The sequence below is a fragment of the Aricia agestis genome, chromosome 19, assembly GCF_905147365.1.
Source record: "Aricia agestis chromosome 19, ilAriAges1.1, whole genome shotgun sequence".
Classification (NCBI taxonomy): domain Eukaryota; kingdom Metazoa; phylum Arthropoda; class Insecta; order Lepidoptera; family Lycaenidae; genus Aricia; species Aricia agestis.
The window spans coordinates 7,063,333-7,077,715 of record NC_056424.1 but is presented as its reverse complement, the minus strand read 5'-3'; the positions used below and the strand labels follow the sequence as shown (position 1 = coordinate 7,077,715).

The window sequence follows — 14,383 nt, the reverse complement described above, 5'->3', positions numbered from 1 at the left end:
ATAAATAGGTAAGTGCTATTAAAAATATTAATTAATCGGGCAGTTATCGTATATATACTTATTGTCATCGTAGAATGTATGATATATATGGCGGCCAAATATCGACATCAATTCGGTGATTTGATAGATACGTTAAACCTTTAGGTATATTATATTAGCTGTTGCCCGCGACTTCGTTCGCATCCACGTCAATATTTTTTTCGTAATTTTTTTTTTTAATAAAAATTATGTTAATTTTGATACCCCCAAGAGTATATTGTGTACAAAGTTTCATGATGATTCGTCGAGTCGTTTTTGCGTGAAAGCGTAACAAACATCCACGTTTTCATATTTAAAATATTAACGAGGATTAGGTGTCAATTACTAATGTTACGAGTATTTACCTACTAACGATGATTAATTTTCTAATATTTATAATGTTTTGAGCAATTTATTTTGCTCAATTTAACATGATAAAGTGAGCATACTTACTGAATTAAAATATGGTCGTCGCAATTATAACCTTTTTCATTTATTGTAATTTGGAAAGATAAAGAAATTGAAAAAATATTTACGTACACATTGGTTTTCTATTAGGTACTTTTACCGAGGAGTATAAACGTTTTTCATAGATTATTCACTTTGAACAAGCAATAAGGTATACCAGGATGAAACAAGTGTTTGTGCTTTAGCATTAAAAAAATGTAAAAAAAAAGCAGCAAATTCTATCTCCTTGGCTCTCGGTCTATATTCATTAATGGCGGAGATAGCGAGCTGGGAATAATAAAGCGAAGACGCAACTCCTACACTATAATACTGTAGGTAGCTTTAAACCTAGCTCGGATACGGAAATATACATTCAAAGCTTTCTACAATCTAAAGGAAACGCGAAGAAGAAAATCTGTATTAACGTTGATAGGAAACTATTGTATGAAAATGCTAATCGTTTGAAATGCATCTTATTGGAATTGTATAAGTTATATTATAGACGATGCTCGTAACTCCGTTGTCCTAAAGTCGATTATCACCCGGAAACCGCACATTTTTTTCAGAATAAAAAGTATCACTAATAATACCACAAGAGCTTCAAAATTATCGGATATTTCCCGATAGGTTCGTTGCAAACAAATGAAGGATTCAAGTTTTTCAGGTAAAAAAATCACGAGCGCGAAGCGCGAGTGATTTTTCCTGAAAAACTTGACGACTTTATTTGTTTGCAGGGAACCTTGAGGGAAATGCCAGATAATTTTGAAGCTCGTGTGGTATTCGGGGGATTATATTTTTTCCCTCCCAAATGTCGGCCAATATAATTGCACCATGAGACACAATTGAATTCAACCTGTCAGTTTGACGTGTTTGTCTTTTATATATAGCAACTACCAGAGAAAATTTTCAAAAAATTATCAGTATAATACCATGTAACCACGTGACGTCGAATGGTGCAATTATTTTGGTCGATATTTGGGTCGGAAAAATAATCCTAATAACTTACTTACCCGGGACTCTAATCTCCATGGCATATTTTAACAAAATCGGTTCAGCGGTTTGGGCGTAAAGAGGTAACAGACAAACAGATACACTTCGCATATTTATAAAATTTGTTCCACGAGTCTACAAAATGTGTACCGAATACATGAATAAAGTGTGCATGTATTCGGTACACATTTTGTACACTCGTGGAACAAATTTTGCCTAAACACACTATGCTGAATTTCCGCGGCGGAAATCCAGCATGATTCCGCCTACTTACTTACGATGTATTTTAAATTACCGATGACACACCATGCCGAAATTCCGTCGCGTTATATTGTATGCGTCGCGTTGTCGTCGCCGAACTTCCGCCGCGGAACTTCGGCATGGTGTGTTTAGACTAGTTTTTATTTTGCGTAGAAAGCAGTTAATTATTGCTATTGCCAATTGTTTTGTGACGAGTGAATTTTTATTGTGAAGGTTTTGGCAAAGAAAACTTTATTAGGTACTTCGAGAGTACATGTAACTAATGTAGATGGTAATCACTTTTTCCGCAATCGGTTGAAAATAAACGTAAAATGGACTGACTGGTGGTTTTATGTGATCATGTTTTTCCCGGGTTAATCGTAAAAAAACTGCTTAGCCAATCCCCTGATAGAGCGTTTGGATTTATTGCGTATAAAAACTTAATTTTACTGCTTTCTTCTAGCGATGTGACCGATTTAATGGATATTGATTAATCAGGTATATTGGTATAGAAACTTTTCTGGGATTAGAACTAAACGACCTAATACTCAGAGAGATTTAATGCTTGCTTTTTGCTTCGTAATTTCAAGAGAACGCTAGAGTGCAGCACCAGCAAAGGTTTTGTTCGATGTTTGAAAACGTTTCTGTCAATATTCTGATATGACGTGTGCAACATGTCCGATTTTGTCGTACTCGTATATAATGTACTAGATGACAGGTTATGGTCATAAAGTTAATATACCTAGAGGAATAGAGCAACAATCTCGAGCAGCTGTCAAACGTAACCGAAATTGGTTTTCATCTGTGTGAAACATTTGTATACGTATACACTTACACAGGCATGATTGAACATGATTTCTATGAAATTAAATTGTCAACGTGCGGCACGTGCCGACTGGACGTCAAAAAAAGAGTGCTGCTGTCATGTATCACACGTCTCTTTTTACCACGCAGTGTTACTGATAGTGACATCTCTCTTGCTCAGGCCTTTGTTTCTCTATTCCGCTAGGTATATTAACTTTATGGTTATGGTATATAGGTTATGTGTAGGTTGCCCGCAACTCGCGTGGGAACCGTACATTTTTCCGACATAAATAGTATCCTATGTCCTTTTCCGGGACTCATAGGTATCTCCATGCCAAATGTCAGCAAAATCGGTTCAGCGGTTTGGGCGTGAAGATGTAACAGACCTGAGACAGTCATACAGACAGACACACTTTCGCATTTATAATATTAGTATGGAAATATGGATGTGCTAATAGTTAGTACTGCTAGTAGCGCCCTCTCTTTTGCTATTCAAATAAATTATTGACTTAAATGCGTTTCTGTAGTTTATTCTCTTTTTCGAGTTTTTTTTAAACCGTTGTTGATTTGTTTGCTATTCGCCAATAAAAATAGTAAGTAGATTATTTCTTGTTAAAAAATAAATAAAAAAACACGAATATTATGAGTAATTTTGACCTGTTAACCACAAAACCTAATCTATCACATACGATTAAAAAGTTAATGAATTATTCATTCAGAAACTTACAGACCCTTAATAGGTTAAGAACGGCAGCTTTGTAAAGCTTTTAGAGTTCCTTTAATCCTTTTTCTTATAACTTAGGCATACGGCAAGAACATGGGCTCCTTTACACTAAAGTTACGACTTGACAATATAGATTATTCATTAGTTAATGGATCAAGCGTTACTTTGCGGAAATCCATAGTTTAAATTTAGTTTGTTATTATTTTTAGCAATATTCCGCGAAAACCGGAATATTGCTAAAAATAATAACAAACTAAATTTAGATTATTCATTATACAGATATATTGCAGATTATGCATTATACAGCTTAGCATATTTTCTATTTAGGCTTTCTCCCTTGTTATGCAACTTTACTGAACATGAAATTTATTGCTTAGGGGCGGGACCCAAAAACACGATACGACGTCACGTCGTGGGAAACCACGACGAGCACGGTAAAAAACTACATCGTGACGTGCTACAATATACGGCACGACGTCGCGTCGTAGAAACTCACGACAGTTGTTATTAAAAATTCAAAGAAGACGCATAGTGAGTTTCTACGACGCGACGTCGTACCGTGTCGTGTCGTAGTTTTTTACGATGCTTGTCGTAGATTCCCACAACACGACGTCGCATCGTGAAACGACGCCGCGTCGCGTCGTGGTACGACACGACGTCGTATCGTGTTTTTGTGTCCCGGCCCTTATGGTCAGATTTGACGTCTGAACTTTTCAAGTTTTTCTCAAAAAGTTATATTATTTTGAATATAATTATCTCGTTCATTCTCGTCATTCTCGAACATTTGTTTTTCTTAAAATGACTTTTAATAAGTTGGAATGTCAAAATTGTGACCATATTATCATACCAATCAAGTTCATGCAGTTAATCAAAGTTACATAATAAGGATATTGATATTCATTATCTTAGCTGTATACACAGCCTATAAGATAACATCAAGAATAACAATTAATAATTATTACTAAGTACTCGTATATTTTATGTGTATAAAATATTTATATTTTTAATAAGTAGTATTAATAATTACAAGTCAAAATCCGGTATTTTGATTAGCAAATGTTTAGAATTTTCAACTAAGAATTTGTAGTGTAATAACTCAAGCATAAACAGAAAAATAAAAATATTCTAACTATGGTAAATATAATAATAATTATACGAGTAATTAACTTGCAAATATTTTACGCAAAAAAATATGTGAAATTTTATGTCGCTAAGATATAAAAAATGTAATTCTCTAAATTACTTAGTTATTTAATATTGGTTTTTGAAGAAAAAATTGTACGTATGAATTATTTTCCATGGACCATGATAAACATTTGATCTGTTACTATATTATAACATCTATACTTATTTTGAAAATCCAATGTATTACGATTAGTTCATAAAACTTAAATTAACTTACCCGTGAAGGTATTTGCACCATTGGCGTCTGAAACAAAACACAACATTATTAATTAAATTTAAATAAAAACCAATAATATTTATAGTAACTGAACTTAATAATTATAATACAATGCAAGCTTATGAGGGCTTTCGGTTCCTTATATTTTATAGGCATAGGGCTCTACGCCGCCCTTCGTAGATGCCTCTACGATGTGCTACGAGCGTGCTACGGGCTACGTTTTCCGTAGCTCCTAAAATCTCTTTTTTACTAAAGTAATTTTTGTGCAAATATTAGGTGAATAAAATCTGTTAAAAATTTTAGGTGAATATAGCAAACCTCTTTTTATTCGGAAAAAAGTTAAAGTTCAAATATAAAAATAAATGCATTAAAAATCTTAGGTCCGCACTCAAAGATTAAACTTCATTAAACTTCATTAAACTTTTATTTAATGAATAGTTTGACGGATTACGTATGGGGATTATGTCAATGTTTAGACGTGGGAGAGCCATGCTTCGGCACGAATGGAAATACCACGTTCTCACAGAAAACCGGCGTGAAACAGCGCTTGCACTGTGTTTCGCCGAGTGAGTGAGTTTACCGGAGGCCCAAACCCCTACCCTATTCCCTTCCCTACCCTCCCCTAATCCCTTCCCTTCCCATCCCTATCCTCCCCTATTATCCTATTCCCTCTTAAAAGGCCGGCAACGCACCTGCAGCTCTTCTGATGCTGCGAGTGTCCATAGGCAACGGAAGTTGCTTTTCATCAGGTGACCCGTTTGCTCGTTTGCCCCCTTATATCATAAAAAAAAAATTTAAAAAATCTTAATTTAATAACAGTTAAGTTATTAACGTTCGTCTCTGAGTGTGGCAGTATTATAAGCATTTTGATACGCAACGCCTATTGTTTGGAAATATAATCTAAACACACAAGTACCGAGACGTGTAAATCTAAAAAATATTGTATTGTTTTGAAATTTAATGCAAATATTGAAACAAAAAAGAAATCGAACAAAAGCAATGAAAAGAGCGCGACGAACAAATTTGTAAATAAACGTTTCAAATCGATATGAAAAATCATGACTTCAAAAAAAAATTGAAGTCGTAAGTGGAAGAACACAATAATTAACAGTAAAAGAATTGCCGTTTTTTTTTGCATAAATAGATGCTTGAGGGCCGGAAAATGATTCTAAATAAAACACCGCATTTTATCTATACCGATATATTAGCCAGGCGAGGCCAGGATATACGTGGGAGAGCCATGCTTCGGCACGAATGGGCCGGCTCGACCGGAGAAATACCACGTTCTCACAGAAAACCGGATAAGAAGGGAATAGGGGAGGGTAGGGCCTCCCCTATTCCCTTCCCGGCCGGCAACGCACCTGCAGCTCTTCTTATGCTGCGAGTGTCCATGGGCGACGGAAGTTGCTTTCCATCAGGTGACCCGTTTGCTCGTTTGCCCTCTTATTTCATTAAAAATAGCGATGAAGTAGATAAGTAAAGTCCGTCAAGAAAGTGAAGAAATTAAAAAGTGGCAACATCGCGTCGTAGTGACATCCCTTTTTTCTTAGATTGATTTGAAAGGGATGACACTACGATGTTGCCACTTTTTAATTTCTTCACTTTTTTGACGGACTATACAAGGTTTGTTCCAAATGTTATAAGGGAAAAAAATTGTGAATGTCCGTATGTTACAAAATGTCGAATCTTATCATCATCAATCACTTATCGAAACTCACGTCACAATAGCTCACGTCTTCAATTATGTTGTTAATGACCGAACAGGACTGAACCGTTACGAACTATTACTGATTATTTCACTTTTGATCTGTCTGTCCGTCTGTCTGTCACTAGACAATAAATAGCAGGCGCAAAGTGTGTGACTGAAAGCATACCAGCCGAACCTTTGCGCCTGCTATTTTATAGTTTTTTGATCGTCGTTTTTTATACATCAATTAAATGGAGTCAAAAAACGAATCGCCCTAGATATATTCTTTGTCTTTAATTCAGTGCAAAAATTATCTGAAAATTCCAAATAATTTGGACATAGTATGGAAATTTCGTTAAAAGAAGAGGTAACTTTGGGATTTTTTTCTATCGAGTGAAGTTCATGATATTGTGTAATGGAATATAAATTCCACTGTGTTAGATCATCCTGAACTAAAACATATATTTTTTTCAGAATTTAAATTACTATATTTTTGTGTCTACTGTCACTTTTAAATCTTGAAAATCGTCCATTTCTGGGAATACAGGGCCTTAATAAGTCCTGCTCGTACTTTTCAGAGTTTGTAGCTCTTCTTACTCCCACAATTAAGTGGAAAGTGGAAATCATCGTAGGCTGAGTTTTGAGTAAAAAAAACGTTTGTCTGATATATCAATTTTCAATAAAAAAATTGTTCGGTTCCACTTTTTAACATACCTACTTTATTATTTCTTGTCACATTTTTCTAAAATGTCACTTAAAATCATATTTTATCCGGCAACAAAAGTTGGCAACACTGAACATAGTGTTTTAGCTCAATATTTGTTTAGGCGGTGCCGTAAGCCAGATGGTTAGAGCTTTATAAAATATGCCTGTATAGTTTTAATTTTTAAAATAAGGACAAACGAGCTTTTCGCCTGATGAAATCTTCATCTCCAATATCGCAAGTGCGTTGCCATTCCTTTAATAAAGTAAGGCCTAAATAAGGTCCAAGGTAAGAAATCCCACTGGAACCATGCATTTTATGTGATTGGTCTATTACAGTGTTTCCCAAACTTGTCGAGACCGCGACCCATCTACAAGAAAGTTTAAAGTTCGCGGCCCACCTTGTGTCATGAAGACAAAAAGCGGTATGTTGCTGCCGCTGACCATATCATCATCGTCAGCCTACTGCCGTTCACTGCTGGACTTGGACCTTTTCTAAAACTCCTCAGCACACCCATTTCAGTTAAAAAACGTACCGTACGTAAGTACGACAATCGTCCTATAGTTTCAGGGCCCACCCAAAATCTACCCGCGACCCACACTTTGGGAAATGCTGGTCTATTATATTGGTGTAGACTAGTGAGTTAGTACATAAACAATACATGCCCACCTGTCATAACATACAACAACTTATCAAGTTTAGTCACCCTTGTTTGGTACTACTAATATACATTATGTGCCCTTGTCTAACAATGTTACAAGATCGTCTTAACTCTAAGGGCCTGTTCACTACTTCCTGATAAAGTGCCGGATAGGCTGTCCACAACTTATTTGACAGATTCTCCATACTTTATCTATCAAGTTAATTGGTGGATAGCCTTTCCGGCAATTACTACATAATACTTAATACGTCCAGTAAAAAATATAAAATAACTCCTACACCGGTTTCGGTGACGGTGGCCGGTTTCATTGAAACCAGGCCAGTTTCACAGGAGCAACTTTATAGTGCCCAAGTGTGTGCGCAGTACACAAGAGCACTTTATATTCCTTTATTCTCATAACCCAGTGGGACGGAAGACCGACACGGTGGCGAGAGATCAGGCGCAGGATCGACTTTTTACATGCCCATCCGACGCATGGATCATCTTACTTGTCAGATAATCAGGTGATCAGCCTGCATTGTCCTAACCAAACTTGGAAATAACATGTTTCCAACGCGGGAATCGAACCCACGACCTCCGAGTCAAGAGCCGCGCTCTAAACCACTGGACCACGGAGGCGTTCAAAATTCGTCCAGTAGTTTTAGCTTAAATAACCTAAAAATACACAATTTCGCCTTTATTATATCAGTATGATAGTTTCATTATTAACCCGCCAGTATAGAAACAACGGTGTACACTGTACATCGGTACTTGAAGTTAGATATAAATGTAAATTATATTGACACCCACATGATTAATTCAAAGCTATGCTAAAAACGAGTAAACACATATCGGCAATAGGCGACTCACAAGGTCATCCAGTGACAAATATTAAAATACTAAAGCGGAAATTTCAATAATGAATGCGAAATCGTAAAAACTATTCATCAAAACATGTATCCTTGACTTACGTGTTTTTATTTACATATATTTTAGAAAATTATATAACCCACCGTTTCATTTATATTGGATTCGACATCGTTGCGATGACACATCCAATTTCAGATTTGTCTGAAGCCTTTGAGTCACTTGTATACGCGTGGAAGAACGAGGGTCCGAGTATGGAACCCTGCGGCGCACCTCTGCCGAGCTCTGACTGAGGCGCGGATCGTCTCGAATGTTTTGAAATCAATCTGTAACATTAGAGAATAATAATAAACTTGACTGCCGTGATGAATTTAACCCAATGTTATACAAACTTTTTTGACAAAACTCTTCTATGGCTTGAAATTTCCAACAAATAGTTACATCTAAATATTTTAATATTTTAAAATAGTTTCTAGCAGTAACCATGTGGTATAAGGTATTACTTATAGAATTTAGCACAAATTAAATTACGTGATAACTGATAACATATCTATTAAAATCGGAATATTTGGTAATGTTATTATTGATGTAATAAAAATAAAAATTAGAATTAGAATTATTGATGTCAGAACAAAAGAAGAAACTTGGCGAAAATCGTACTTTATTAAAAAGGAGGAATCGTCAAGCAGTTAGCAGGTTGTTGATGATTACAACTAAGGATCAAATCACATCTGCTTTCAAAATCTAAAAACTACATAAAATGCTGAATGCAATGAGGTGCAAAAATATTATATGAAGTGGATACGTTAAAAAAGAAAGAAATCTAAATTTATAAAATACGTGTAGCACTCGGGGACTGCCGCGGTAAAACTATTGCATAGCTTTTTTATCAACCAATGCAATAGTCGCACGCACACAAACACCGTGCCGGTCGGGGTGAGGGTGTGTTAGGTTTCTTTCGTTACGGAATGTCTTTATTCATTCGCCGCGCTCAAAGCCTATAGCTATGCAATAGCATTTTACTCCATATCGACAGAGTAGACAGAATTATATGTCTATTGTGATATCGATGTCTGGGAGCTTCAAGTAATGCTTTGGACTTGACACAACACCTCCGTCGACACACACACAGAAACGTACGTTTCTGTGTGTGTGTCGACGGAGGTGTTTATAACGTTTAAGTGTAAGTACTCACATACGGTTTTGCTTGATCGAGCAGTCACCTAGAGTAAAAATCACGGCTCGGACTTTCGTCCACACATTCAAAATTGCTCGATACTTTTACTCCAGTTCGAAGGAAATTAGTTACGAATAATAAAAACTCAAAAAATTTGTCATGCCGGCTCGAATCGAGCCTTCAAACTGGCTCGATGCGAGCCTTCGAGCTGTGGGTTTTGCGGTCCACACGGTGGTTTTTGCTCGATTTCGAGTAAAACTATCGAGCAAAACCGTACGTGAGTACTTAGCATTAATGGAGGTGATGATGATTAATTGAACCTTCTGAACTTGCCACCCGATAGCGGATTGTTTTATTTTGAAACGGCACAATATTTTCTAAACAAAACCGTAATTTAATACAGCCGAGTTACAAACATCGCACAGAGACATCGAATTAAAACATTACGTGAGGTTATTGAAAACAACGAAAAACATGAGTTTTCATTATAGTTTTTTTTTATATAAAATAAGGAGCAAACGAGCAAACGGGTCACCATGGAAAGCAACTGCCGTCGCCTATAGACCTTCGCAACATGAGAAGAGCTGCAGGTGCATTTTGTCGGCCTTTTAAAAGGTAATAGGGTAGGTGAGGGTAGGAAAGGGTAAGGAAGTGAATAGGGTAGGGGATTGGGCCTCCGGTAAACTCACTTACTCGGCGAAACACAGCGCAGCCGCTGTTTCACGCCGGTTTTCTGTGAGCCCGTGGTATTTCCCCGGTTAAGCCGACTCATTCGTGCCGAAGCATGGCTCTCCCACGGTATAATTTAACGAACCTTAAAATTTTATTGGAATACCTAGGTACTTAGGGTGGGTTGCACCAACTTACTTTAACTATAACTGTAACTTTAACTACAATTCAAAATGTCAAATCTTTGGTTAAAGTTAAAAATGGACGCCTTAAATGGAGCCTTTAAATGGAGCCTTTAAATGCACGTGGCGAAAAAAGGAACTAACGCTGTCATCATACAAAAACGCCTTTTGACAGTTCTCCTTTACCAGCAGCGCCCCCGCCCACGTTCATTTCAAGCCTTGTCGGACCAGCTGTCATACATGTCAAATTCTGTAGTCAAAGTTAAGGTTAAAATTAAAGTTAGCCTTAACTATAAACATAACTTTGACCATAACTTTAACTTTAACCACGCCTCTGGTGCAACCCAACCTTAATAAGTGAAAGCAGATCATTTTTTCAGAGTTTTCTGAAAGTTACCAGCTACCACGAAACTAAGTAAGACATGTTATATCATTATTATTGTTTTTATGTTGTGTGTTAATCTGTATTTTTTTCAGCAGTGATTCGTGACCCGTAGGTCAGGTATACCTACAAACGAAAAACTTCGAATTATTCGATTAAATTAACAGTACCTGGATGACCGAGCTTTGCTCGGTATAGCAAACACTCATTGACTTCGTGTTACTTAATAACGCCATCTGCTGGTCGTTAAAACAATTAGTTGCTAACAAAATAGTATTATTATTCGCCAATAGATGTCAGGAAGAGTCATATTTTTCAGTTTATCCATTATCGATAAAACACGAATAAAAAGACATTTTCTGAAAATGATTCCTAGCTAGATCGATTTATCGCCCCCGAAACCCCCTATATACTAAATTTCATGAAAATCGTTGGAGCCGATTCCGAGATTCCAATTATATATTATATACAAGAATTGCTCGTTTAAAGATATAAGATATTATGTAGCACAAAATTAACCTTTACTAATATATTATGCCTTCCAATTTTTTATGTTCCGTTTGGCAATTCGAGTACGGCATACGGTTTGTCCGGAAACAACAAAACCAGACACACATGTTTATTATTCTAATCGTTTGCGAAAAGGTTACATAATCACCCATTTAATGCCATTGGCAAAATATCTTACGAGTCAGGCCTAAGATATTTCAGGGCCTAAAAATGTATTTGAACTATAAAACTAATTTAAAAAGGAATTAACTATTATAGATTATTTGATCGAATGTGTGTCATTCGATCAAGATAAAGTCGAGCTCTTTTTACATGATAAAGAATCCTTAAAACTTTTATCAATCTCCTATCCGTCGATGCCTCATCCTTTATTGAATCTTAGTCCAGCTCAGACTTTCGTCACCTGAAAAATCAATACTAAGTTTCGAAGGACCAAAACGATACTTAATTTTAAAGAGCGCTATCTACAATTTTATCTCGGCATCACGTCGTCAGCTACCTTACTTATAGCAGCGCCATCTATCCAAATTAACCTATACTAGGATTTTTTCGTCGTCACGCCTGTTGCATACGGCCATTCGATTGTTTACAGAACACAAAAGACCCTTGTTTGTTTTTCGCTAGACGTTTCCTGGTTTGTTTTGTGTGTATGTGGGCTAGTGTGTGTGTTTTCACAGCCGGCTATGTGTTCATTTGTACACAATATGTTGTGTTGTTGTTTGCACGACTGAGCTGGTAATAAATTCCCTCTGAACTGAGTAGTTTTGTGTTGTAACATTAGGTCGTATGGTTTTTACTCATTATGCTTATGGCATGTCGTTTAGTTGAGAAACGATATTTATTATTTTAGATTTAGTACAGAGTTCAGACTTCACAGATAAACTATCATGGGCCATGGTAGAGACTAGAGTACCAATTTAATACAGTTATAAAGTACTATACTTTTTAACTATGTAACAAAAAGTTTGTGAGACTAGAATTTGGAAAGTGTTATTCTAATTTCTATCCTCTAAATAGAATGAACGAATCTCTACTAAGTTAAAATAGTTATATACTCTATTAACCTGTATTTAAAGCTCTACATTCTACAATAAGTATAATAAGTCTCTTCTTATTTATTAATTAGACTAATATATGTCTAAAGTTTCTTACACCTAGTCCAAGAGAAAAGCCTTCTTAAATAGACTATCCGATACAAAAATATTTTTTTGATTCGAACTAGTAGTTCCCATGTAGTTCCTAAGATATTAGCGCGTTCAAACAAACAAACTCTCTAGCTTTATAATAATATAATAAAGTATAGATTAACATAGATTTAAGATTTAATATTTCTTCAATATTTTAATATAAAATATTGTTTCATAAAGATATGGATAAAAATAAGGGAATCTTATGCCTCTGATTGACCTGTGTGTTGTTTCCCTCGATGTTATTTAAAAAATATATCTATGTAGCGTACATTTCATAATATTACTATTATAGAATATGGTTACCTCAATAAGCTTACTTTACTTAATTTTATTTTTTACTAGTTGCGCTATAATTAGTTTATCACGCCTGAACTGCTGCACTTTATTTTTTTATTAAAAGTATTCTACAGAATGTAACAAAACTAAGTGATAATACTTTAGGGTGTGTATGGGTCCCTTCTGTAGAGTTCACTGTGAAAGTAGCAGCGCCGAAAGACTATTTTTTTTTCCACCTTTGTATGGGCACGAATTTTCCCATACAAAAGTAAAAAAAAAAAAATGGTCTTTCAGCGCTGCTACTTTTACAGTGAACTCTTTGGACAGGAACGAGGAAACATGCACGCCCATAAGGGTGGGTTGCACCTACTTACTTTAGCTATAACTGTAACTTTAACTATAACTACAATGCAAAAGACGCCATATTTAACCATAACCTTGAGCTCGATAAGTTTTTGAATGAACGTGGCGAAAAAAGGAACTAACGCTGTCATTTTTGACAGTTCTTCCTTACCAGCAGCGCCCCCGCCCACGTTCATTTCGAGCCTTGTCGGATCAGCTGTCATCTGTCAAATTCTGTGGTCAAAGTTAAGGTTATAGTTAAAGTTAGCCTTAACTATAACCATAACTTTGACCATAACTTAAACTTTAACCACGCCTCTGGTGCAACCCACCCTAAGTATAATCACCTAGTTTTGTTACACCCTGTATAATGTATATCCTTTCCCGTGACTCAAATTACCACCATACCCAGCTGGGCGTCTTGACGCCCAGCTGGGTATGGTGGTAAGTAATATATACTAATATTATAAGTCTGTCTGTCTGTCTGTCAGACTTATAATATTAGTATATATTTTACCGGCCGCATTTCGGCTATCGATCAGTGTGACAAAATTTGTTTTACCAAACGTGTTCATAACGGATTTCTATGTAAACTTTACTTTGAATATTCAATTAAAATTATTTACTTTGCGCTATTCTGTGTGTCTAAGATACGTACATAATTAAATTCCTGTGTTTACTGACCGTTTTATTTTATATTCAAGAAGGTGTGTTAAAACATTTTCAGTGAATTCGGGCTTTATCACAGAATAGATAATAGTACAAGTAGCTTTATCTAGAATCTGTAGCATGATTCGCAATTAAGTATAAATAAACTTAAAGTTGGGGAGGGGCAGAGGGGATTTCGGTACAAGCTCGAGCGTCTCAGATTAAGCTTGTATAGCCGTATAGGCTTCCGACATGTGTCTAGTTATCATGGTATAATCAGATTTCTCACGTGGTGGGTTATTATTTTTTTTTTTTTGAATATTGAAATGTCATCGGATCAGTCAGATTAAGATAGGGAATGTTAAATATACCCCAAAGAAGCTTCCATTTATAGCACTGACAATTCAAAGGTTAGGTAAGCTTGTTTAAAATGTTCCTACATTTTAAAATATAAAAAAATAAAGCTTCATGTTTTCCTAACTAAG

The 14,383-nt window shown here is 35.9% G+C and overlaps 1 protein-coding gene across 3 annotated transcripts in view; it reads right to left on the bottom strand.

Moving 5' to 3' along the window:
- LOC121736493 (forkhead box protein P1-B) overlaps positions 1 to 14,383 on the bottom strand; it is a 75,848-nt gene that overhangs the window by 34,543 nt on the left and 26,922 nt on the right. For all 3 annotated transcript variants that reach the window (XM_042127715.1, XM_042127717.1, XM_042127716.1), the window contains exons 2-3: positions 8,669 to 8,848; positions 4,626 to 4,652 (exon numbers count right to left, since the gene is read on the bottom strand). In XM_042127715.1, the coding sequence (XP_041983649.1) occupies positions 4,626 to 4,652; positions 8,669 to 8,710 (69 nt within the window). In that variant the 5' untranslated portion in view covers positions 8,711 to 8,848. The remainder of the gene's footprint in view (positions 1 to 4,625; positions 4,653 to 8,668; positions 8,849 to 14,383) is intronic.